The 27069-nt window shown below is 41.5% G+C and overlaps 1 protein-coding gene across 1 annotated transcript; it reads right to left on the bottom strand.

Moving 5' to 3' along the window:
* Positions 1-111: 111 nt before the first annotated feature.
* Positions 112-22303, bottom strand: cdx1a (caudal type homeobox 1a). The gene is made up of 3 exons (XM_058650545.1): positions 21771-22303; positions 18431-18579; positions 112-780 (listed from the first exon to the last, which is right to left on the bottom strand). The coding sequence occupies exons 1-3, from the start codon at positions 22123-22125 to the stop codon at positions 595-597; spliced, it is 690 nt and encodes a 229-aa protein (XP_058506528.1). The 5' UTR covers positions 22126-22303; the 3' UTR covers positions 112-594.
* Positions 22304-27069: the final 4766 nt, after the last annotated feature.

The raw sequence follows: 27069 nt of genomic DNA, 5'->3' as shown, positions 1-27069 counted from the left end.
ACCACAGGTGTCACCTGTGTTTTTACATACTGCAATCCGCTTCATAGTGCTTTGACTTCCTATGTTTTTCTTTGTATTTATTTAAAACATCTGTAAATTCATCACTTTCATTACAGTGTAAATAGCTGCCTTCTTTTCTCAAAACGATCTCTTATATTTCGACAGAAAGAACATTAAAGTTATTGAGCATTGGAATTAACTGTCGAATGGTAGAATCTGCAGTTGTGATTTGTACTCTTCAACTGCTTACCCGTTTTGTGGTTTGAACAAAAACATTCACATGATTCCTCTTTTGGTCGTCATATTGCATATGCCTTGTTTAGTGTGTTAACCATTAACATCCCTTTACATTAAAAAAGGAACTTCTGAAACTGCTATTTCACACTCCACTTTACCAATACTTTAGTAGAAGTTGAAGTTCTGTGGTGAACAAACGTGAAGTCGAGCTGATCGCTAGAAAAGATAAGTTGCGCTGGCTGTTGCGAAAGACACAAGGTGCAGCATAATGACGCCGTGCTGATGTGAATCATCTTCTTTTCATTCTCGTAGTAAACTTACTAAAACACACAAAAATAGTCTTCATGTGAAATCCACCTAAAACTCCTCTGATATTGCATCAGACAGAATGTTACTGCTGGGGCTGGTGGTGATGTGGGCGTCAGTGGGTCCACCGAGTGCAGGCGGGGTGGGTGTAGTTGTGGAGGCCTGCTGGGAATGCTGCAGCTTCTTCCTGTTGATTTTCCTCTCTTTGGCACGTCTGTTCTGAAACCAGATCTTCACCTAAAACACAGATAAGCACAAACATACATGTCAGTGAGTATGAGGAGCCTTTTTCCGTGTTTCATTTAACTGCAGCGTGTTTGGCAGCTCTGCTCGGTGGTTTTCTTTTAGTGATAACTTTCTCTTGCTCTTCGTCATCAGCTGCTCAGGTTTTTCAAGTTCCACTTTTGGTGTTCCAAACGTCGCTCTCGGGGTCCCGACAGTGTTTCTGTTTTATTTTCTGATTCGAACCAGAGTCTGGTGCTGTTTATTTTTCTTATTCATTCATTCATTCAAAGTAAAGGTTAAATTTAAAGAAAGAAACATTTCTTCAAGTTCAAAAAGTAAAACACTTACTCAACACACACACACTTACTCAACTATAGGAGTAAATATACTGTCCATCTTTTACACCAGGTTTATTCAAGACATGCTTGAGCATTGGATACACACACACACATTGTAGGAGTTCACCTCACTGACAGCTTGTGTAAAACTTGTGTATTGCATAGCGATTTCCTGCAATAGATCAGGTTTCTCCATTATGGGATGTTTGAAGAACTTAGCAAGACAATCTCAGCTGGTGCTGATAATAATGGTAATGATAATAAATGGTTATTTACACCTGGGCTTTTTCTACTGTGACCTGTCAAAATGTCTGCCATGAAAGAAAAGCCTTTTTAAAACAGAACTGCTACTCGACACTGCAATCCCCTCCATCTCTGGGTCAGGCTGCTGCCTCAAATACTTGCTTTTGGTGTGTCTGTCTGCATGTCATCTACCAAGAATCTCCTCTGTCAGGAGATGAACAAACCCATGTATTCACCAGAGTGATAAAACTAGAAGACGCTCAGCCAATTACAACAAACAGCATTTTTCAGGAAAACCTGAAACCTTGTTGCCATTACAGTTGATCCAATTTACATGTTTTTTGTTTTTTTTATGTTAACAATGGATCAACAGAAAGCATTACAATTGTGAAATGGTGCTTACCAGAGGACATGTCCACACTGCTGCCCTATGATGCTATTACATTCAGAGTTTAGAACCACAATGTCTGCCAAAAATTATGCCAGGACTTGTGCTCTGATTATAGTATTGTCTCTCACGGAAAAAAAGACAGAGTGAGGAAATATCTTTCCTATCACAATGCAGTGGGTGATTGGCTCTTGCATGTGCAGCAGAAGTGGCAGCAGCTGTTCTCAAATGTTAAAATTTGGACAAAATGGTATTAACTTTGTTGAGAGGTGGAGCTTTTTTAGACAAGGTTGCTAAGGTTGACTGATAATGATTCCTGGCAGGAAGCCGCACAACTGACAATGTTGAAAAACTTTTCTCAGATGTCTTCCTTCCTTATTACGTTTATCACACTGTATGGCGCTGTCAATCATTGCTGTTTTGATTTATTAAAGGCATCTCCCTGTGCTCAGTGTGACAAACTCTAACCACAAAAGATTCTGTCTCTTTACACAAAACATATTTTTGCTCAGTCCAGCACACTTTCACAGTCAGTGATCTATAACTGCTGGGTTTCCTGTAGTTGCACTGTTGTAATCACAAGTAGGAACCTAATTTGATTAAGAAAATGTTCACCACTCCCTGACTTCTTGTGACTCTCGTCTTCCTCAGTAGACAGATGTGGTGGAATACTGAGAAAATCTAGTCCGGCTGTTTTTGAGAGTAAACTTTTCTTTTTCCCCATGGACAGGAGCAGACAGAAACTTTTCATCTGTTTGTATAAAGCCCTGTTTCTCTACAGCTGGGGACACACTACAAGATTTTACCCACAGGTCACAGTTGGGTAGAGTCTGCTCTAGTCAGCTCTAGTTGGGGACAGTCCGCATGGCGAGTTGGCACAGAAATCTGTTAGTGTGTGAAGGTAACAGACCCGACCTTTCCTCAGTCAGAGTCAGTTTATTGAGCCGACTCTGGGCGCAATGGGGTAGTGTGTACTGATTACCGACCCAACTGCGAACACATGGTGCCAACAGCCAATGAAAAAGAGCCGGTGGGACACCTGACATCAGCGTCAGAAGACAACAAGAAGCAGCGGGAATATCTAAACAACGATGCCATGACTTCTTCTTTCCTTCTTTGATGTCTCAGAGCAGATAGTTGTGCAAACAAACAACAGTGAATCATTGGTCATCCATGTTTGTTTGCCCTTATTATTAATAATAATAATAATAATGAAAATAACTAGTACCGCGCGCGGTTCTGAACGGGTTCGAGCCGACCCACGCGGGTCGCCGTGTGCCACGGCTCCCCGCGTGCCTCGCGCTCTCACCCGTTCATTCACCGCGCGCGGTACTAGTTATTTTCAGTACTAGTTATTTTCAATGCTAGTTATTTTCAGCGGCGTCCCCGCGCATGTCGATCCAAATTTCGGGGGGGATCAGGCAATGTATGGCAAAGTTATAGGGCACTTCCTGTTTAAAATGGCCGACTTCCTGTTCGGTCAAATGCGCGTCCGTAAACGTGTTCAGGGAAGTTCCCTTGTCTTACATATCAAGTTTTGTGTCAATCGGACAATGTAAGACTTTACTTCCTGTTTCGGGCGTTCCACTTCCTGTAGGGAGATGACCTTTTACGGACATGCTCAGGACAGGTCCCTGGTGTCACATATAAGGTTTTGTGCAGATCGGACAATGTACGGCAAAGTTAGAGGGCACTTCCTGTTTAAAATGGCCGACTTCCTGTTCGGTCAACGGCGTCTCCGTAAACATGTTCAGGGAAGGTCCAGTAACTCACATATCTAGTTTCGTGTCAATCGGACAATGTAAGACTTTACTTCCTGTTTCGGGCGTTCCACTTCCTGTAGGGAGGTGACCTTTTACGGACATGTTGAGGAAGGGTCTGGGGTCCCACATACTAAGTTTCAAGTGGATACAACAATCCCTGTTGGAGCAGCATCAAAAACTATAAATGTAATTCTGTCTGCTGTCACCAGGGGGCGCTGTATTTGAAAATGAATATTTTCATATAGACGTGTTCAGGGCCGGACTGTCATCAATCCTTGCAAGTTTGGTTCAGATCGGACCAGGATTGGCAAAGTTGTAACAGTTTGTTTTTTTAGAATTTTCTACCACCACCAGGAGGCGCTGTTTTCAAAATGTACCATTTCAGCAACATAGTCGTCTTCAGCAACTAACCATCATCATCTATAGCAAGTTTGGTTGGGATCAGACCTTCCATCGCGAAGTTATAAGAGTTTCATTGTCTGTTATGAAAAATTATTATTATCTCCAATTTTGGCGCCCCCTATCTCGTACGCCATACAATATTTTAAAAAGCTTTTGATAACTTTTGATGCTCAACTCGTCCACATTGATCTCACCAAGTTTGAAGGTGATCGCACAAAAGCTCTAGGAGGAGATAATTGAAATACAAGCTGTCATATTGTCTGCTGTCACCAGGGGGCGCTGTTTTCGAAATTGAATATTTTCATATAGACGTCTTTAGGGCCGGACTATCATCAATCCTAGCAAGTTTGGTTCAGATCGGACCAGGATTCACGAAGTTGTAGCAGTTTGATTTTTTGTCCCAAAAATCCGACTTTGCGTCGTTGCCATGGCAACACCGTTAAACGATTTGTCGTCATATTGATCATGCATCATCTACCATGTGTTTTGACTGTTGTCACCAATTTTCAGTGCGGTACGATTATCTGTGTAAAAGTTATTCCCGAAATTGTAAAAAAACTTTTTTTTTGTGTATTTTCTTTCACCACAAGGAGGCGCTGTTTTCAAACTTCACCGTTTTTTAATAGACGTCTTCAGCCATGGTCCATCATCAATGGTAGCAAGTTTGGTTCGGATCGGACCTTCCATCGCAAAGTTATAAGAGTTTTGTTTTTCTGATGCGAAACATCAGAATCATCACGAACTTTGCCGCCCCCTATCTCGTGCGCCGTGCGACATTTGAAAAAACTTTTGATACCGTGAGCTCCTCAACTGGTCCACAGGGACCTCACCAAGTTTGAAGGTGATCGCACGAAAACTCTAGGAGGAGTTAGTTCAAATACCATTGCTGCGAATTCGCCAAAATCGCCAAAAAATGGCCAATCAACCCAAGATGGCGGATTTCCTGTTGGGTTTGGATCATGGTCATAATGTAATTTTTTCTTCATCCTGACCCACTACACATGTGTACCGAATTTTGTGCATGTGCGATATTTGTGTTGGTCATGGTGAATTTGGACAGGTGGCGCCGCACTTATTGGCCCCTCCCACATTCAATTTCCGACGCACATTCCCCGAACCTTTTTCAGACGTAAATTTACACCAGGATTGATGCGGTCACAAAAATTGGTGAGTTTTGGGGTATGGGAAAGGCCTCAAAAAGGCAATTCATTTGGGGGAATAATAAGAATAATAATAATAACTAGTACCGCAAGCGGTAATTGACGGGTTCGAGCTTGACGGCTCGCGAGTCCCCGTGCGTCCACGCCGCAGCGCGAGTCCTCTTCCTCATCTTCCGTTCATTCACCGCTTGTGGTACTGGTTATTTTCAGCTGCATCCCCGCGCAATGTCAGGCGTGTCCTTTTAAAATGGCCGTCTTCCTGTTGGGTGAAAGGCGTGTCCGTAAACGTGTTTAGGGAAGGTACCTTGACTTACATAACAAGTTTCGTGTGGATCGGAGAATGTCAGACTTTACTTCCTGTTTCGGGAGTTGTACTTCCTGTAAGTAGGTCATCCTTTACAGACATGTTCAGGGCGGGTCTGAGGTCTGAGGTCTAACAGTGTGATTTCGTCTATAAGTTGTTATTTTTGTGAAAAACAACTGATGGTATCAGAATTGAAGCTGAATTTTAGAAATAACTAGTTATTTTTGTGATAGAACATCTGATGGTATAAGAATTTAGGGTGCATTTTCTCTTTTTTCCCTCTGTTACTTTTTCTCTCTTCCCATTTTCCCTGTTTTTTTTTTCCTTGGCCCCTCTTGCAGTACCTTTTGCCCCATCTTTCCCTTTCAGAGCAGCATGAGAAACTGTAAATGTTAGATTTGATAGATTTGTAGGCAAATGCCTCCATCATGTGGCGAACAAAGGTTACTGCACTGACGAACTACTCAGTAGAGTGGATCCTGTGTAGTGTTCTTATGTCAACACCATTGAACAATTTGTTATCATATTAGGCACGCATCATCTACCATGTGTTTTGAATGTTTTCCCAAATTTTAAGTTTGATACAAGGAAATTTGTTAAAGTTATCAGGGAAATTGTGAACTTGTACTTTCTGTTACCACCAGGTGGCACTGTTTCCAAAATTTACAGTTTTTGCATAGGCATCTTCAGCAAAAGCCCATCATCGATCATCACAAATTTGGTTAAGATCTGACCTTCAATCGCAAAGTTATAAGAGTTTGTTGTGTGTTGCGAAATACCAGACTTCCTAGTGTTTGCCACCACCAAGAGGCGATGTTTTCAAAATTTACAGTTTTTGCATAGACATCTTTAGCAAGGGCCCATCATCGATTGTCACTTGTTTGGTTAATATCTGATCTTCCATGGCAAAGTTATAAGAGATTGTTGTGTGTTGCGAGGAATCGTGATTTTCGCCAACTTTGCCACCCTTCTTCTTGTTCGCCATGATACTTAATGAAAAGATTTTGATACCTTTGGATCCTCCACTTGTCCACAGTGACCTCACAAAGTTTGAAGGTGATACCATTAAAGCTCTGTGACAAGTGCGTTCACATACCATTGGTGCAAAATGGCCAAAATCTCCAAAAAATTTACTTTCAATCCAAGATGGCGGCTTTCCTGTTCGTTTTAGAGCTTAGGCTGCTTTGAATTTTTTGACCGTCCCGACCTAAGGAACGCGTGAGTACCAAGTTTAGTGCATGTACATTAAATGTGCTCCTCAGGAGGACAAGTGTTAGGGGTTATAAGAGTTTTGCCTTTTGTTGTGAAGAATATGAATGAACGCCAACTTTGGCGCCCCCTATCTCAAAAACCATGCGACATTTTGAAAAACTTTTAATATCTTTAGATCCTCAACTTGTCCACAGTGACCTCACAAAGTTTGAAGGTGATCCCATTAAAGCTCTATGACAAGTGCGTTCACATACCATTGGTGCGAAATGGCCAAAATCTGCTAAAAATGTACTTTCAATCCAAGATGGCGGCTTTCCTGTTCGTTTTAGAGCTTCGGCTACGCTGACTTTTTTGAAAGTCTGGACCTAAGGAACGCGTGAGTACCAAGTTTCGTGCATGTACATTCAACGTGCTCCTCAGGAGGACAAGTTTTATGGGTTGTAAGAGTTTCACCTTTTGTTGTGAAAAATATGAATGAACACCAACTTTGGCGCCCCCTATCTCGAAAACCATGCGAAATTTTGAAAAACTTTTAATAACTTTAAATCCTCAACTTGTCCACAGTGACCTCACAAAGTTTAAAGGTGATCGCACAAAAGCTCTAGGACTAGTTCATTCAAATACCAGGCGTCATAGTGTCTGCTGTCACCAGGGGGCGCTGTTTTTGAAAGTGAATATTTTCATATAGGCGTCTTCAGGGCTGGACTATCATCAATCCAAGCAAGTTTGGTTCAGATTGGACTCGGATTCGCAAAGTTGTAGCAGTTTGTTTATTTGTCACAAATATCTGACTTTGCAGTGTTGCCATGGCAACACTGTTGGACGATTTGTTATCATATTAAGCACGCATCATCTATCATGTGTTTTGAACGTTTTCACAAATTTTGAGTTTGATACGATTAACTATGTAAAAGTTATTACCGAAATTGTGTATTTTTTGTATTTTCTGTTACCACAAGGAGGCGCTGTGCTAAAAATGTACGGTTTTTTCACAGACTTCTTCAGCAATGGTCCATCATCAACCCTAGGTAATTTGGTTGGGATGTGACCTTCTATTGCAAAGTTATAAGAGTTTTGTTGCCTGTGGCGAAAAATTTAAATTTTCATCAACTTTGCCGGCCCCTTTCTCGTACGCCATGATACTTATTAAAAAGTTTTCAATAACTTTAGATCCTCAACTTGTCCACAGTGACCTCAGCAAGTTTAAAGGTGATCCCATGAAAGCTCTAGGACAAGTTCGTTCAAATACCGATGGTGCGAAATGGCCAAAATCAGCCAAAAATGAACTTTCAATCCAAGATGGCGACTTTCCTGTTCGTTTTAGAGCTTCGGCTACGCTGACTTTTTTGACCGGCCCGACCTAAGGAACGCGTGTACCAAGTTTCGTGCATGTACATTAAACATGCTCTTCAGGCCCACAATATTTAGGGGGTGGAGCAGTTATTTGTCCCGCCCACTTTCATTTTTTAACGCACATTCCCCGAAACACTAACAAACGTAAATTTACACCAGGTCTGATGCGCTTGCAAAAATTGGTGAGTTTTGGGGCATGTTCAGGGCCTCAAAAATGCGATTCATTTGGTAGGCGGAAGAAGAAGAAGAAGAAGAATAACTCTTACGATTACAATAGGGTTCTTGCGCAACATTGTTGCTCGAACCCTAAAAATAACTAGTACTGAAAATAACTAGTACTGAAAATAACTAGTACTGAAAATAACTAGTACTGAAAATAACTAGTACCGCGCGCGGTTCTGAACGGGTTCGAGCCGACCCACGCGGGTCGCCGTGTGCCACGGCTCCCCGCGTGCCTCGCGCTCTCACCCGTTCATTCACCGCGCGCGGTACTAGTTATTTTCAGTACTAGTTATTTTCAGTACTAGTTATTTTCAGTACTAGTTATTTTCAGTACTAGTTATTTTCAGTACTAGTTATTTTCAGCGGCGTCCCCGCGCATGTCGTTCCAAATTTCGAGGGGGATCGGGCAATGTATGGCAAAGTTATAGGGCACTTCCTGTTTAAAATGGCAGACTTCCTGTTCGGTCAAGTGCGTGTCCGTAAACGTGTTCAGGGACCTTCCCTTGTCTTACATATCAAGTTTTGTGCAGATCGGACAATCTTAGAGTTTACTTCCTGTTTCGGGCATTCCACTTCCTGTTGGGAGGTCATCTTTTGCAGACATGCTCAGGACAGGTCCCTGGTGTCACATATAAGGTTTCGTGCAAATCGGACAACGTACGGCAAAGTTAGAGGGCACTTCCTGTTTAAAATGGCCAACTTCCTGTTAGTCTCTGGAAACATGTTCAGGGAAGGTCCCATAACTCACATATCTAGTTTTGTGTCAATCGGACAATGTAAGACTTTACTTCCTGTTTCGGGCGTTCCACTTCCTGTAGGGAGGTGACCTTTTACGGACATGCTCAGGACAGGTCCCTGGTGTCACATATAAGGTTTTGTGCAGATCGGACAATGTACGGCAAAGTTAGAAGGCACTTCCTGTTTAAAATGGCCGACTTCCTGTTCAGTCAACGGCGTCTCCGTAAACATATTCAGGGAAGGTCCCGTAACTCACATATCTAGTTTCGTGTCAATCGGACAATGTAAGACTTTACTTCCTGTTTCGGGCGTTCTACTTCCTGTAGGGAGGTGACCTTTTACGGACATGTTGAGGAAGGGTCTGGGGTCCCACATACTAAGTTTCAAGCGGATACAACAATCCCTGTTGGAGCAGCATCAAAAACTATAAATGTAATTCTGTCTGCTGTCACCGGGGGCGCTGTATTTGAAAATGAATATTTTCATATAGACGTGTTCAGGGCCGGACTGTCATCAATCCTTGCAAGTTTGTTTCAGATCGGACCAGGATTAGCAAAGTTGTAACAGTTTGTTTTTTTAGAATTTTCTACCACCACCAGGAGGCGCTGTTTTCAAAATGTACCGTTTCAGCAACATAGTCATCTTCAGCAACTAACCATCATCAACTATAGCAAGTTTGGTTGGGATCAGACCTTCCATCGCGAAGTTATAAGAGTTTCATTGTCTGTTATGAAAAATTATTATTATCTCCAATTTTGGCGCCCCCTATCTCGTACGCCATACAATATTTTAAAAAGCTTTTGATAACTTTTGATGCTCAACTCGTCCACATTGATCTCACCAAGTTTGAAGGTGATCGCACAAAAGCTCTAGGAGGAGATAATTGAAATACAAGCTGTCATATTGTCTGCTGTCACCAGGGGGCGCTGTTTTCGAAATTGAATATTTTCATATAGACGTCTTTAGGGCCGGACTATCATCAATCCTAGCAAGTTTGGTTCAGATCGGACCAGGATTCACGAAGTTGTAGCAGTTTGATTTTTTGTCCCAAAAATCCGACTTTGCGTCGTTGCCATGGCAACACCGTTAAACGATTTGTCGTCATATTGATCACGCATCATCTACCATGTGTTTTGACTGTTGTCACCAATTTTGAGTGCGGCACGATTATCTGTGTAAAAGTTATTCCCGAAATCGTAAAAAAACTTTTTTTTTGTGTATTTTCTTTCACCACAAGGAGGCGCTGTTTTCAAACTTCACCGTTTTTTCATAGACGTCTTCAGCCATGGCCCATCATCAATCATAACAAGTTTGGTTCGGATCGGACCTTCCATCGCAGAGTTATAAGAGTTTTTTTTTTCTGATGCGAAACATCAGAATCATCACGAACTTTGCCGCCCCCTATCTCGTGCGCCGTGCGACATTTGAAAAAACTTTTGATACCGTGAGCTCCTCAACTGGTCCACAGGGACCTCACCAAGTTTGAAGGTGATCGCACGAAAACTCTAGGAGGAGTTAGTTCAAATACCATTGCTGCGAATTCGCCAAAATCGCCAAAAAATCGCCAATCAACCCAAGATGGCGGACTTCCTGTTGGGTTTGGATCATGGTCATAATGTAATTTTTTCTTCATCCTGACCCACTACACATGTGTACCGATTTTCGTGCATGTGCGATAATTGTGTTGGTCATGGTGAATTTTGACAGGTCGCTTCGCACGTTTTGGCCCCTCCCACATTCAATTTTCTACGCACATTCCCCGAACCTTTTTCAGACGTAAATTTACACCAGGATTGATGCGGTCACAAAAATCTGTGAGTTTTGGGGTATGGGAAAGGCCTCAAAAACGCGATTTACTTTAAGGAATAATAAGAATAATAATAATAATCCTTCCAGTTTCAATAGGTTTCTTGCAACCTTGTTGCTCGAACCCTAACTAGTTATTTTCAGTACTAGTTATTTTCAGTACTAGTTATTTTCAGCGGCGTCCCCGCGCATGCCGATCCAAATTTCGGGGGGATCGGGCAACGTATGGCAAAGTTAAAGGGCACTTCCTGTTTAAAATGGCTGACTTCCTGTTCGGTCAAATGCGCGTCCGTTAACGAGTTCAGGGAAGTTCCCTTGTCTTACATATCAAGTTTTGTTCAGATCGGACAATCTTAGAGTTTACTTCCTGTTTCGGGCATTCCACTTCCTGTTGGGAGGTCATCTTTTGCAGACATGCTCAGGACAGGTCCCTGGTGTCACATATAAGCTTTCGTGCAAATCGGACAATGTACGGCAAAGTTAGAGGGCACTTCCTGTTTAAAATGGCCGACTTCCTGTTCGTCTCTGGAAACATGTTCAGGGAAGGTCCTGTAACTCACATATCTAGTTTTGTGTCAATCAGACAATGTAAGACTTTACTTCCTGTTTCGGGCATTCCACTTCCTGTTGGGAGGTCATCTTTTGCAGACATGCTCAGGACAGGTCCCTGGTGTCACATATAAGCTTTCGTGCAAATCGGACAACGTACGGCAAAGTTAGAGGGCACTTCCTGTTTAAAATGGCCAACTTCCTGTTTGTCTCTGGAAACATGTTCAGGGACGGTCCCGTAACTCACATATCTAGTTTCGTGTCAATCGGACAATGTAAGACTTTACTTCCTGTTTCGGGCGTTCCACTTCCTCTAGGGAGGTGACCTTTTACGGACATGTTGAGGAAGGGTCTGGGGTCCCACATACTAAGTTTCAAGCGGATACAACAATCCCTGTTGGAGCAGCATCAAAAACTATAAATGTAATTCTGTCTGCTGTCACCAGGGGGCGCTGTATTTGAAAATGAATATTTTCATATAGACGTGTTCAGGGCCGGACTGTCATCAATCCTTGCAAGTTTGGTTCAGATCGGACCAGGATTAGCAAAGTTGTAACAGTTTGTTTTATTTGAATTTTCTACCACCACCAGGAGGCGCTGTTTTCAAAATGTACCGTTTCAGCAACATAGTCGTCTTCAGCAACTAACCATCATCAACTATAGCAAGTTTGGTTGGGATCAGACCTTCCATCGCGAAGTTATAAGAGTTTCATTGTCTGTTATGAAAAATTATTATTATCTCCAATTTTGGCGCCCCCTATCTCGTACGCCATACAATATTTTAAAAAGCTTTTGATAACTTTTGATGCTCAACTCGTCCACATTGATCTCACCAAGTTTGAAGGTGATCGCACAAAAGCTCTAGGAGGAGATAATTGAAATACAAGCTGTCATATTGTCTACTGTCACCAGGGGGCGCTGTTTTCGAAATTGAATATTTTCATATAGACGTCTTTAGGGCCGGACTATCATCAATCCTAGCAAGTTTGGTTCAGATCGGACCAGGATTCACAAAGTTGTAGCAGTTTGATTTTTTGTCCCAAAAATCCGACTTTGCGTCGTTGCCATGGCAACACCGTTAAATGATTTGTCGTCATATTGATCACGCATCATCTACCATGTGTTTTGACTGTTGTCACCAATTTTGAGTGCGGTACGATTATCTGTGTAAAAGTTATTCCCGAAATCGTAAAAAAACTTTTTTTGTGTGTATTTTCTTTCACCACAAGGAGGCGCTGTTTTCAAACTTCACCGTTTTTTCATAGACGTCTTCAGCCATGGCCCATCATCAATGGTAGCAAGTTTGGTTCGGATCGGACCTTCCATCGCAAAGTTATAAGAGTTTTGTTTTTCTGATGCGAAACATCAGAATCATCACGAACTTTGCCGCCCCCTATCTCGTGCGCCATGCGACATTTGAAAAAACTTTTGATACCGTGAGCTCTTCAACTGGTCCACAGGGACCTCACCAAGTTTGAAGGTGATCGCACGAAAACTCTAGGAGGAGTTAGTTCAAATACCATTGCTGCGAATTCGCCAAAATCGCCAAAAAATCGCCAATCAACCCAAGATGGCGGATTTCCTGTTGGGTTTGGATCATGGTCATTGTGTAATTTTTTCTTCATCCTGACCCACTACACATGTGTACCGAATTTCGTGCATGTGCGATATTTGTGTTGGTCATGGTGAATTTGGACAGGTGGGGCCGCACTTATTGGCCCCTCCCACATTCAATCTTCGACGCACATTCCCCGAATCTTTTTCAGACGTAAATTTACACCAGGATTGATGCGGTCACAAAAATTGGTGAGTTTTGGGGTATGGGAAAGGCCTCAAAAAGGCAATTCATTTGGGGGAATAATAAGAATAATAATAATAACTAGTTATTTTCAGTACAAGTTATTTTCAGCGGCGTCCCCGTGCATGTCGATCCAAATTTTGGGGGGGATCGGGCAACGTATGGCAAAGTTATAGGGCACTTCCTGTTTAAAATGGCCGACTTCCTGTTCGTCTCCGTAAACATGTTCAGGGAAGTTCCCTTGTCTTACATATCAAGTTTTGTTCAGATCGGACAATGTAAGACTTTACTTCCTGTTTCGGGCGTTCCACTTCCTGTAGGAAGGTGACCTTTTACGGACATGCTCAGGACAGGTCCCTGGTGTCACATATAAGGTTTTGTGCAGATCGGACAACGTACGGCAAAGTTAGAGGGCACTTCCTGTTTAAAATGGCCGACTTCCTGTTCGGTCAACGGCGTCTCCGTAAACATGTTCAGGGAAGGTCCAGTAACTCACATATCTAGTTTCGTGTCAATCGGACAATGTAAGACTTTACTTCCTGTTTCGGGCGATCCACTTCCTGTAGGGAGGTGACCTTTTACGGACATGTTGAGGAAGGGTCTGGGGTCCCACATACTAAGTTTCAAGTGGATACAACAATCCCTGTTGGAGCAGCATCAAAAACTATAAATGTAATTCTGTCTGCTGTCACCAGGGGGCGCTGTATTTGAAAATGAATATTTTCATATAGACGTGTTCAGGGCCGGACTGTCATCAATCCTTGCAAGTTTGGTTCAGATCGGACCAGGATTGGCAAAGTTGGAACAGTTTGTTTTTTTAGAATTTTCTACCACCACCAGGAGGCGCTGTTTTCAAAATGTAACGTTTCAGCAACATAGTCGTCTTCAGCAACTAACCATCATCAACTATAGCAAGTTTGGTTGGGATCAGACCTTCCATCGCGAAGTTATAAGAGTTTCATTGTCTGTTATGAAAAATCATTATTATCACAAATTTTGGCGCCCCCTATCTCGTACGCCATACAATATTTTAAAAAGCTTTTGATAACTTTTGATGCTCAACTCGTCCACATTGATCTCACCAAGTTTGAAGGTGATCGCACAAAAGCTCTAGGAGGAGATAATTGAAATACAAGCTGTCATATTGTCTGCTGTCACCAAGGGGCGCTGTTTTCGAAATTGAATATTTTCATATAGACGTCTTTAGGGCCGGACTGTCATCAATCCTAGCAAGTTTGGTTCAGATCGGACCAGGATTCGCGAAGTTGTAGCAGTTTGATTTTTTGTCCCAAAAATCCGACTTTGCGTCGTTGCCATGGCAACACCGTTAAACGATTTGTCGTCATATTGATCACGCATCATCTACCATGTGTTTTGACTGTTGTCACCAATTTTGAGTGCGGTACGATTATCTGTGTAAAAGTTATTCCCGAAATCGTAAAAAAACTTTTTTTTGGTGTATTTTCTTCCACCACAAGGAGGCGCTGTTTTCAAACTTCACCGTTTTTTCATAGACGTCTTCAGCCATGGCCCATCATCAATCATAGCAAGTTTGGTTCGGATCGGACCTTCCATCGCAAAGTTATAAGAGTTTTGTTTTTATGATGCGAAACATCAGAATCATCACGAACTTTGCCGCCCCCTATCTCGTGCGCCGTGCGACATTTGAAAAAACTTTTGATACCGTGAGCTCCTCAACTGGTCCACAGGGACCTCACCAAGTTTGAAGGTGATCGCACGAAAACTCTAGGAGGAGTTGGTTCAAATACCATTGCTGCGAATTCGCCAAAATGGCCAAAAAATGGCCAATCAACCCAAGATGGCGGATTTCCTGTTGGGTTTGGATCATGGTCATAATGTAATTTTTTCTTCATCCTGACCCACTACACATGTGTACCGAATTTCGTGCATGTGCGATATTTGTGTTGGTCATGGTGAATTTGGACAGGTGGCGCCGCACTTATTGGCCCCTCCCACATTCAATTTTCGACGCACATTCCCCGAACCTTTTTCAGACGTAAATTTACACCAGGATTGATGCGGTCACAAAAATTGGTGAGTTTTGGGGTATGGGAAAGGCCTCAAAAAGGCAATTCATTTGGGGGAATAATAAGAATAATAATAATCCTTTCAGTTTCAATAGGTTTCTTGCAACCTTGTTGCTCGAACCCTAATAATTAAAGCTGCAAGCAGCGTTGTACGGGACCTCGCGGCCGCCACCCTCTACCGGCATGTCATGTATTACGTGGGCTCTGGCCGGGTTACTTATCTCGCATGTGAAGTTTACTGCAGATTGGTCGACGTATGGCAATGTTACGGGTCACTTCCTGTCTGGGAAGACCTACTTCCTGTGTGCAGGTCATGGTTTGCAAACATGTTCAGGGCGGGCCCTTGGTCTCACATATCAAGTTTTGGGCCGATTGGTCAATGTTTGGCGGAGTTAAAGGGCACTTCCTGTTTCGGGCGACCTACTTCCTGTGTGCAGGTGGTGTCTTGCAGATGTGTTCAGGGCAGGTCCTTGGTACCACGTATCAATTTTGGAGCCGATTGGTCAATGTATGGGCAAATGACAGGGCACTTCCTGTTTCAGGCACCCTACTTCCTGTGTGCAGGTGATGTCTTGCAGACGTGTTCAGGGCGGGCCCTTGATACCACGTATCAAGTTTCGGGCCGATTGGTCAATGTTTGGTGAAGTTAAAGGGCACTTCCTGTTTCATACGATCTACTTCCTGTGTGCAGGTGATGTCTTGCAGATGTGTTCAGGGCGGGCCCATGGTCTCACATATCAAGTTTGGAGCCAATCGGTCAATTTTTGGGCGAGTTACAGGGCACTTCCTGTTTAGCGGCGAAACGCGTAAATCAAAATGGCCGACATGGCGTTGGGGTCAAGTTCGCATTCGTAGACGTGTTCAGGGGCGGGGTCTCGTGTCACGTATGAAGTTTCGTGCGGATAGGACAAAGTATGGCGAAGTTATAGCACACGTGTTGTTTCGTGGCGAGACGCCGAAATTCGCCAAAATTCCGATGGCTGCCGTGGCCACGCCCCTTTGAATCTGCGAAAGTTTTCTATAACTTTTGATCTTGGATGGGTTTGGAACAATTTGACGCGTTTTGCTCGTTGCTACGATGAACGCCCTCAGACAAGTTCGTTCAGTTACGAAACTTGTAAAACGCCAAGATGGACGCCAAATCCAAGATGGCCGACTTCCTGTTGAGTCGAGGTCATGGTGTCAAAAGGATTTTTTGTTCGGCTTATGCCGAACAATCACCCCTCCGAGTTTCGGGAAATTCGGTGAAACTAAATTTTGCCTGCTCCATAGGCAGTGACCTGTGGGGGCGCTACTGAGCCACTTTGCATTGTTTTTTCGCAATTCCACTATTTTATCGAATTTTTCGGCAGTTCTGGTGTGCGTGCCAATTTTCGTCCGTTTTCACGCTGGTTCAGGGGGTCAAATTCAAGATCCCGTGGAGAGAAAAATAATAATAATAATAATAATAATAATTCCTAGAATAACAATATGTCCTCGCCCACTGCGTGGGCTCGGACCCTACGCGCACTGTGTGCGTGCCCGGTCCTCGGTCCTTGCACACTACTGTGTTAGTGCTCCGTCCTAGGTCCTTGCACACTGCTTTGTTAGTGCTTGGTCCATGTTGCTAGAATTACAATAGGTCCTCGCACACTGTGTGAGTGCTCGGTCCCTAATAATAATAATAATAATCCTTCCAGTTTCAATAGGGTTCTTGCAACCTTGTTGCTCGAACCCTAATAATAATAATAATAATAATAATAATAATAATGATAGATTTTATTTGTATTGCACTTTTTGAACAACAAATCTCAAAGTGCTACATTTTAAAAACAAGATAATAAAAGAAATAAATTAGCTGTATGCTCTTCTACTGACGCTCTCGTAAACTCTCTCGCGAGATTTTGATACGTTAAGTTGGCTTCAGGTGGTTTGACAAATCATGTAGTCTGTGACCCCTCATCGGGCTTAGTCTTTAAATGTGTGATCCCCAGTCTTTCAGTCGTCATAAAAAAAATCTGCTGAGAGAATTTTGTGCTCCAAGGCTTTTCACAATCGTTAAAGAATGTAAAAGTTGTGTAGCATGTCCCCAGCTTTAGATTTACTATTATAGCCCTCAGGCTACATCCATATATGACGCACATGTGACGCATTCAGTGTAAACCAGGCCTTATAAAGTACGGTGAAAAGACATTTTTCCAGAAATTAACATTTAAATTAAGTTGTGTGGAGAAGTAGCAGAACACTGGGAGTTAATGGCAATGAAGAGATACTTCATAGCCTAAATAAAAACATGTTCTGTCTTGCAGGTCATTAAAACGTTAGCTGTTACTCTCCAGATTCATAAAAACCATCAAAGAAACTCTCGCTGTTTTCTCTGGTTGCTCAGTTAAAGGAAAAGCAAATAAATGTGTACACAAAATCGAGGTTAATGGACAGGATATCCTCCTTGTTTGTGTTGCTAGGCAACAGTAAAGTTTGGTTGTAGGGCTATTTTTACTGACAGAGCCGAATACCTGGTTCAATAAAAAATACGTCATAACCTGTTGTTGCTTCCTATTTTCCACGATTATATGATATTTGTAGAACTCGAATAAAAGTCACTTCACACACAACGTCGTGCCGTTCATTAACTGTACAGTACTGTGCAGAAGTCTTATGTCAGGTTTATTCAGACATGCTTGAGCATTGCATATAGTACATGTTGCTAATATATAAGACCAGCTTTCAGTCACATTATTCCAATCCAGATGCCAATGATCACTGAATTGGCCAGACATTGAAACAACAAAGCTGGTGGTCACGTAATGATGGAGTGACACTGGGCGTGCTGGTGTAAACAGGAAGTGGATTGTCTCCTCTGCTGTTTGCTTAGTTTAATATTACTGATGAGAGACAACAAAAGGTGAAAAGTAGAAAAAGGAATTGTATATATGTAAAACTGAAAATTAAAGTAAGTGTTTAAACGGAGTTTGTCGTCCACAGCTGAACAACTCACATCATGGCTAATAAGACCCAGTCAGGAAGTTTGCAAACTAATATGGAGCAAGCAGCTTTTCTATACTTCTCCATTTTTGGGGCATTGAAACACTGCGGTCGTGAGGACAACAGGTTTGTCACTATTTGTTTATCTATTATTCCCTCATTGAGAGGTAGTTAGGAGATACATGTATTTTAACAAAAGTATTTCACTTTAAGTGACTAAGGAAACAGATATAATACTTACCCGATCATCTTGCCTCAGACTCATAGCTGCCTTTGACTTTCACCTGTTCTGCATCATAATTCTCTCTGCACTTCCTCTCCTCTACCTCTAACCCTTCCGTCCCCAACTCTCTAATTTGCTCCAGCCCTCTCACCTGTCTCTCAGAGAGGTCCAGTACCATTGAAAGCTCAGTCTTCCTCCTCATGGTGATGTAGCGGTTGTACTGGAACTCCTTTTCCAGCTCCAGACGTTGGTGATCAGTGTACACCACTCTGTACTTGTCCTTTGTGCGAGTCTTCCCACCTGAAACACACACAAACGCACAAATCCTGAATAGGTAAAACAATGGATACAGGTTCGAATGCAAGTAAATTATTAGACTTAGACTTAGACTTCCTTTTATTGTCATTGCACAGAATACACAGCAGTGAAAACTGGCAACGAAATTTCGTTGCTTGGCAGCAGATAAGAAACCAACACATTGAAGAGCAAGCATTGAACAAGCATTGAATTTTTGTCACTTCTGAGTTTTTGATGGGAAATGGGAAATGTCTTTTATCTTATTGTCTTATTATCTTATCTTATTGTCCTCATTCCTGCTAGTAAAATAACACAAGAACGATTGAGTCATGTGTAACGTCGATGCCAAACTGACGATTAATGTGAAGATGTCTGGTGCCATGTTCAAGTTCAGGCGCCACTTAAAACATCATCAACTCGATTAATCACGCTAACTTTAACCAGTGTTAAGACTCCCACTCCTCTGCATTGCATCAGTGGTTCTCTTTATCACCCTAAGTGGTGTTTACATAGGTGTTTACACAGTGCACACACACGCACACACATATTCTTGAGCAGCTATTTTTGACACAGTCATAGACATAATGCACTCCCTTCCCCATTACTTTAAACTTAAAGGTGCTTTAAGTAAGAAATGCATCATAGTAAGTCATAAAATCACCATTTTCATCACTGATTCTGGAAACATGCTGAGATTAAATACTGGCCAGTATATTCACTATTAAAATGTTCAACACAGCAGCTCTGTGTAAACATGCATTTGTCGAAAACTTTCTATTAGAATTAGAATTATTTGCACTTTTGCACACACACACACACACCAATTAGTGATAGTGAATTTGTCCTCTGCATTTAACCCATCCTTATTACACAACAGTAGTGAACACACACATGCTGGGCGCAGGAGCAGTGGGCAGCACATAATTGTGCCCAAGGAGCAATGGGAGATTGGGTGCATTGCTCAGGGGCCATCTCGGGATTGGCACAAAACATTAAGTCAAAGGTATCTGGAACTAAAAAATGTGCTATTTAACTTTACAATTAGATTCTAATTATACTGCAACATTTTCACAAATTTAGCCTGTGGGCCAGATTGCACCCTCTGATGTGCCGGCTCTGGCCCACAGGCCATATGTTTGACCCGCCTGCCCTAACTCTTCTAACCTGAATTCTAAAGCAGGTGTGACAGAAAGTGTCATACAAGCACACACACACACACACACTCACACACAGGAAAGAGTGAGTCAGTGTTATTGATTTGAAATATGTAACGGCATCGATTGAGGCACACACACACACACACACGTACACACACACGTATGTGTATTCAGGTTCAGGTTTGACTTCTGCAGACTTCCTGCAGTGCCCATGTTATCTCGCCAGTTTGTCACCCTCCTGCACCCACCCAGTGGACAGAGAGGGTGGGGAGCGACACTTTTGACAGAACCCACTGTTCACTTCTCTGCATTGACATCTCACATGGTGTTTGGCAGGAGGGAGAGGTGAAAAGCTTGATGAATGTGTGTGCAGTCTGCTTTGACTGTGTACATGTTGCCTCCCACTTAACTGATAGCGTTGAGTTTGTCAAGTGGCTTCCACGAAACAGCCTTATCTCATCACTAAAACTATGTCGGTGTGAACACACTATGGACTGGTGTCGTTTATGTGATACTTCCTGTTTATAAGTAGTGTTCATTAATATGTTTGAAAACAACACAAATGGGGACCGGGCGAATGAAATGCATAGATCTAGGAGATGATGAGGAGCAAGAATAAAGTATATGTTAACCTTTTCAATGTGATTAGTAGAAGGATGTAATTCCCTGATTCTAACATGAACAGATCTTAACTATATGGATTATTAATATAAATGTATGCAAGATTCATGTAGGGCTGCATTTTCATAATCCATTAATCTTAATCTCGATTAATCGAGTTCTTGTTCGGTCTGTTGCCAGAAAGATGTTGCTCGGGGTTTCTCAAACCTGGAAATGCTGTTCTCAAACAAAAATTGTTTTGTCAACAAACCCAAATGAAGTTTTAATGATGTCGTTGCTATATGGAGCAAATAAATATTCACATTTAAGGGGATAAAATAAAATCAGAAGGGTTGTTTTAATTATATAAAAAAAAAAGACACTAAAACCGATAAATCAATTATCAGAATAGTTGAAGTGCTAATTATGACTTACGTGGCTTTGATTTCTCACCCTAACCCAGTGTGTGTGGTTGAAGAGGAACATACAGTAAGTAAGTCTATGTACACAAGTATCTATATAAAACATTTTAATATAAATATCATAAATGGTGTTCAATACCAAGATGACCTCAGAGTAGCTTTTTTTAACTTTAAAGAATATTTCCCAGCCTATCAAGTGCAAAATAAACAGTATATCTTAGGCAGTATGAGGCTGAACTATTTTGAATAAATATCTAATTGCCATTTTGTTTTTTATGATAGAGGGAATGGTAATTTTTACATCATTATTCTCTTTTTCATTTGAAAAACACAACTGTGTGATAATTGTGCAGATTTGTGAGAAAACAAAGGTGTTCCCTTCAGTCTGTAAGATGTGTGTATCAAGACAATAATTCACCTAAAATTATATTTTGAAACAAATATTGTGCCTCCATCAACGAGAAAATTGTGTGTTGCAATTTGATAGAATTTCAATTAATTCTTCAGCCCAATAAGGACAGCGCAGTATTACACCATGCAGTCTGTATATGAATGCAATGATACATATTTACTCTAATGGTCCTCATATGCAAACTGGTGAGACTGTGATTCTTCCATTCATGTTTTCTATTCTCACATGTCTGTTGTGGCCTGTTGGTTGAACTGCTTGTTGACACAAATATCTGATCGGCTGAGCATCAGAATGGGGAAAATGTCATTTAAGTGAATGTGAATGTGGAACGGCTGTTGGCGCAGTATTGACACCGTATATATTCCAATCTCAAGGGTTTACAAAGATCAAATCAGACTTGAACTTGAAAAATGTTGGCTACAGCAGCAGAAGACCACATCAGGTGCCACTTTATTAGGTACACAGGCACCTTGTGAAGTGGCAGGTGAGCGTGTCTGCATTTGAATCGCAAGCAAAGTGCTATATAAATAAAGTTTGTTCATCTGTTTGACCGATTGATTGATTTATTGATTGATCGATCGATCGATTGATTGAATGTCCCACCTGAGACAGACGGTCTGATAGGTTCGGGTGCCCTCCTCCTGCAGGTGAACGTCTCCTGTCCAGAGATGAAGTTGTACGGGGTGAATGGCCCCCCTCCAGCTGTCGTGGGGGCCCCACTCAGGTCCAGGGAGGTGAAACTCACCTGCCCGCCACTGCTGGGGCTTGACCCCGGGAAGCAGTAGGGATACTCCTCCCGGGGAGCGTAGATGGAGTTCCAGGCGGTGGTCGACGGGTCTCCGACTCCCGGGGCGTGATGGTACCCGCCGGTTAAGTCATACGCAGGCGGCATGTACTGGCTGTTCATGGACAGAGTCTGAGTTATTGGGTGTCTGGCCGGCGGTGAGCTTGGGAACATGCCGGTGTCGTCGTAGTCCGACAGGTAGGTGTGACTCTCAGGTGTAGACCGTGTTGATTCAAACCTCCTGGCGCATGTTAGGCCTCCGTGTGTTTAATCCTGACAGGTTGTGTTTCCACTCCAGTCTAAGGTCCAGGATACCTGTGTAGTCAGCCTACACACCTTTATAGATTTACTGCCACCGAGTTCAAAAGTATCACCGTGACGTCACGTTGTACCTGCGACCCACCTGCCTGCCTGCTTGTCCTGACGAAGTGAGGTCATTGACCTATCTATCTATCTATCTATCTATCCATCTACTTTGTATGTAGTATATATAGTTTTATGTAGTGCTTTTTGTTGTTTCATTTCCCGACAGGGCCACAGAAACAACCACACACATACCATACCACAACTATTGCCACAATAATTGTCTATAAATGTAAATACAATTGAAAAAAAGAGCACAATAATATTGAGTCTTTACATAACTGAGTAACTGCATGCTGTGTTTTCAAATAAATATAGATCATTAACACGTGAACAATAAAAAGAGACGGCCCAGATTATAATAAATAAAAGAATGAATGAATACAGAAATAAATAAATGAATGAATAGATACAATAATAAATAAATACAGAAAATAATAAATGTCTAAATAAATAAAACAAGTCGGACTACATTTGTTTGATTTATGAATGTATTCCTGTGTTTTATCTATTCATTCATTTATTTATCATTTTATTTATTTATTTAGACATTTATTTATCATTTTATTTATTTATTTATTTATTCATTTATTTATCATTTTATTTATTTATTTATTCATTCATTTATTTATTTCTGCATTCATTCATTTATTTATTATAATGTCATGTATAAAAAAAGTGAACTTCTGGATTAGACAATGATGTTTAGAGATTAGTAGGCCACCTATTTGCTTTGACACAAAGACATGTTGTTAAACACAAAAACATTATTAATTATCTCTCTGCTGTCTTCTGTCTGCTATGATATTTAAAGCTGGTAAAGTCTGGTAAAGTTGGTCTATTTTTCCAATGCATCATTGCCTAAATGAACCACACGAGGGCAGCAAAAACCTAGATACTGGCAAGGTTATATATAACTGAGTCCTTCAAAAACTGGTCAACATGGACAAAGCACAATCTTAATCCAACTTTCTGCAGGGTTTATACATTTTCCATGTTAATTATTTTCTAATTCTGTCATGGAGTGCAGTTTTTTACTCGTCAAGTGTGTGCGTGTGTGTATGTGCATCTCAGTCTGCTCAAACAATCATTAAAGATTCATGACAGCTCCTTGGTCAGAACACTCATTATCAGCTATAAGAGCTGTCAGCAGTAAGCAGGCTTAGTGTTAATGGAGAGAGAAGTTCCACGGTACAACAAGTGCAACATAAAAATAAAATATTTACATATATGACAAAAAGATGGACGGACTCTACAGCAACAAAGTAAAACCAACATGTCTAAAAGTAAAGGACTGCAGTTGTTAAACTGACGTTATTCATGTGCTGTACAAACTCTGTACTCTGCTCTACATCACACTGAATTAGTACTAAAAATGTCTTCAGACATTCCGACCCCAGAAGAGATCCAATACTTTAAATTTAGGACACTTGTCTGCTGTTGTGTGCCAAAAAAAGTGGTCTTTTCAGGCTGTGTAAATCTTCAATATTTATCTTAATGAGGGGTTAAAGAAGGGGAGGCTCCATCTAAAGTGGTTCAATTCAAACAGCCAAACATAAACATTGTACCCGTTGGCCTCCGTGTAGCTGTGCACATGTTCAAGTTCATCGCGGAGGAAACTAATTAAAAGGCTTAATTACACCAAATTTTTAACAGCTCACATGTGTTAGCCAGAGAGCTGCTGTGGGTGCGCGGACACACCCGGAGCTTTCATCTGTCTCTTATTAGACCTCTTACAGTTCACACACACAGTGCTCATCCAGTTGATTTCTGTTTTGCTTTTTGCTTTTAAAGCCATTAACGGCCTCGCTCCACCTTATTTAGTGGAGCGTTCAACGATATGTGGAAATGTTTGTTGCGCTCATCAGGTGAGCGGTTCCTGGCAGGTCAAGACCCGAACGGCGTGGTGATCGTTCCTTTGCTGTAGCTGCTCCTAACCTCTGGAACAGGTTACCCCGTGATTAGTGTTCCATGACTGATCTGGGAGTTATTAAACGTGAACTCAATAACTATTTATTCAGAATGGTTTTGGGACACATTCCCTCTGTTCTTAATTGTACATTTTCTAATTTTATTTCTGCTAAGTGTTTTTTTCCTCTCTTTTTATGTGAAGCACTTTGAGTACCTTGCAGATATTGTGCAAGTGCTATATAAATATATATATAAAAAAAGTGTGGATCAACCACAATGTCCTCACTTCTTTTGGTTTATAAGCGCTGGTCCTCAAAAAGATATGCATAGCATTCAACAGCATTCAAGTGGCCTAACGAAGGTGCTGTATGACATACTTTGACACCACTAAACCACTTGACATAGGGAAGCTATACAAGACCCAACTATTAATAAAAATAATTGATAAGATAGCTGTGGATCTAAATAGATGGCCTGTGCTAACCTTTGTCTATCAGGTCCAATAGAGAGTATCAGGATAAACATGTTGCCTACGCTTCTTTTTTGTCATCAAAGCTCTGCCTAACAGCAGCTGAAAAGCTATAACAGTGAAGGATAAAGTACATGGCAGTCAATGGTTAAAGGATTTCACACAATGGGGAAACAAAAAAATCAAGTTAAGAGTGAAAAATACATACATCAAAGATGGTTTAAGATGTCAGGAACTCAACATGTCCTTTATTTAGTGTCTGTATGAAATGTCTTAACCATTTACATTGCAAATTGCTTTACAGTGAGGTGTCATGCTTATGACTGGGTAATTTAAAATGTGTATATGACAGCGCATTCTGTGGAAAGTTAGTTTGCTACACTGGGAGAGGAGAGACAGAGAAGGAGTAATTTGGAAATGTTATAAGAACTACTATCCAATAAACATTAATAAAAAAACAAAACAACTAAGCTTAAGTGACAGTGAAGTTATAGACTGCAACAAGTGACGGCTCCTGTTCCTACTAACTACTATGTCTGTGTTTAGACTTGCCTTCTTACAGGTAAAACAGCGAACATCATTTTGATTCATGCATTATTTGATTGCGCAGCACAGTTACTGTTATTTCATTTTCAGACCCACATGGGAAAGTGATTAAGATTTAGACGTTAAGAAGGGGATTAGTGCGAGTGTGACCCAGCCCAACTCTCAACAAACAACAAATGAAAACAGACGACAGAATGGAAGAAAAAAAAGTCACACATGGAAATAAAACATGTTCTCCATCTATTGCCAATCACTTCAGTGTCTCTCTTCTATTAACAGATCTTTTACAGCATTGTGTGCATTTTATCATCTCAGAAACACTAACAACGAAGAGCTAAGAAGCTCAAACCTCGGCCACAAGGGCACTCACTGATTTAGCAGCTGTCGTTTTAAGATACTGTATGCATGCACTGGATTCAGAACTATAATTTACAGTTTCTCTTTATGTGCAATTCATGCATTAAACGGCATTTTCCCAAGTTCCCAATGTGATGTCCTAAAATGAAAAGTAGCCGAACTCCATCATGTTTGTGCTTCAGAATACGATTAAGTAGCAAAATAGTTTGCTATTACTTTGTAAATAAAGGATTCTTCATTTCATCTCTTAACTTTGCAGCAAGAAGTCCCGGGTTGAAAACTCTGCATGGAGTTTGCATGTTCTCCTCGTGTGTGCGTTATTGTAAGTGTCACTGTTATGTCATTATAAACATATGATTCTTTGTGGCTAATTTTCAGGTTTCCTCCTGAATGACATCACTTGAACACCCCCAAGGAGCCTCAGACTTGTCCGTCCTTTATCAGTGTGATTTAAAAATGGATTTGACTCCAGATGGCACAGCATTCATCTTCACCCCATCAGAGGTGAGTTGGGTTAAACTCTGGGTGCAGGCCTCAGCCCCTGGAGCTTCCTTCTACCTCCCTCCCTCCCTGTCCTCCATCTGTAGGCCAGAGAGATAACTCCCTGCTTCATCCAAAACACAGCAAAACAAAAGCTGCGTCCAGCTCTCAGTGTATTTGCACTAGCTGTACTCCAGTTGTGGCAACAATCCAGATCAGCAGTGAGAGAAAGCACTCTGTAGCTGTTCACACAGGCTGAATAGGCTGGGTATTGTTGTGGCAGACTGACTTGGCTTCCAGTTTGTCAGGTTGTGGACCATTCTGTCAAGATATATGAATTAACAAGGACGGCTGCCAAATTTAAACCTGTATATTACGCACCTTCCCTGCGTTACCTTTTTCCACTTCACTGGAACGGCATGTTTGACTCATAGGTGATAACAAAATGCAACGTTCGCGTGTCTGTCTTTGCTCTAATAAAACTCCCTCCTTGTGTGTCCTGTTGGACCTGTGGTTTGCTACAGGATGTTTAGACAGAGTGTGTTGTCTTATCTCCGGCTAACAAAGGATTGTGTGTGCTGGAAAATTTGTACATTGAATTTGTATTTTAATGTTTTAATTTAAATGACACTGATATAAAAAATATTTTAATTTGCATACATTTAAGGGATTTAGAACACTTTTATAACAAAGAGGTGATAATTACCCAGACACAATGGAAAATATGTAAGAAGGGACTAACCTGTCTTCTCTGTAATTACTGCTAGCAAAGTCTTTTATATTTACCGTCCCAATTAGAGGAGTAAATGGTTGCTGTTCAGTTTAGCCCTTGTTCCCTCCACCCATGACTGCTGTGAAGAGAGAACAAAATCTTCATCAGCTGCAGGGTCTTGGTTTTAAATTTCAAGCCATCCACTCATATCCTGGGAAAGGAGTAAATTGGGAAGAGCGCCAATCTAGGGAACAGACGTATTTGCATAGTGTGTGTATGC

The sequence above is a fragment of the Solea solea genome, chromosome 14 (assembly GCF_958295425.1).
Source record: "Solea solea chromosome 14, fSolSol10.1, whole genome shotgun sequence".
Taxonomy (NCBI): domain Eukaryota; kingdom Metazoa; phylum Chordata; class Actinopteri; order Pleuronectiformes; family Soleidae; genus Solea; species Solea solea.
This window is presented reverse-complemented; position numbering and strand designations above follow the sequence as displayed.

Bases quoted from the DNA above. Each gene is read 5' to 3' on its own strand.
- cdx1a (XM_058650545.1), bottom strand. From the start codon at position 22,125: ATGTTCCCAAGCTCACCGCCGGCCAGACACCCAATAACTCAGACTCTG. The intron at 18,580-21,770 runs GTGGGACATTCA...TGTGTGTTTCAG, and splicing joins TATCAGACCGTCTGTCTCAG to GTGGGAAGACTCGCACAAAG. The intron at 781-18,430 runs GTGAGAGGGCTG...TCTGTGTTTTAG, and splicing joins TGGACCTCTCTGAGAGACAG to GTGAAGATCTGGTTTCAGAA.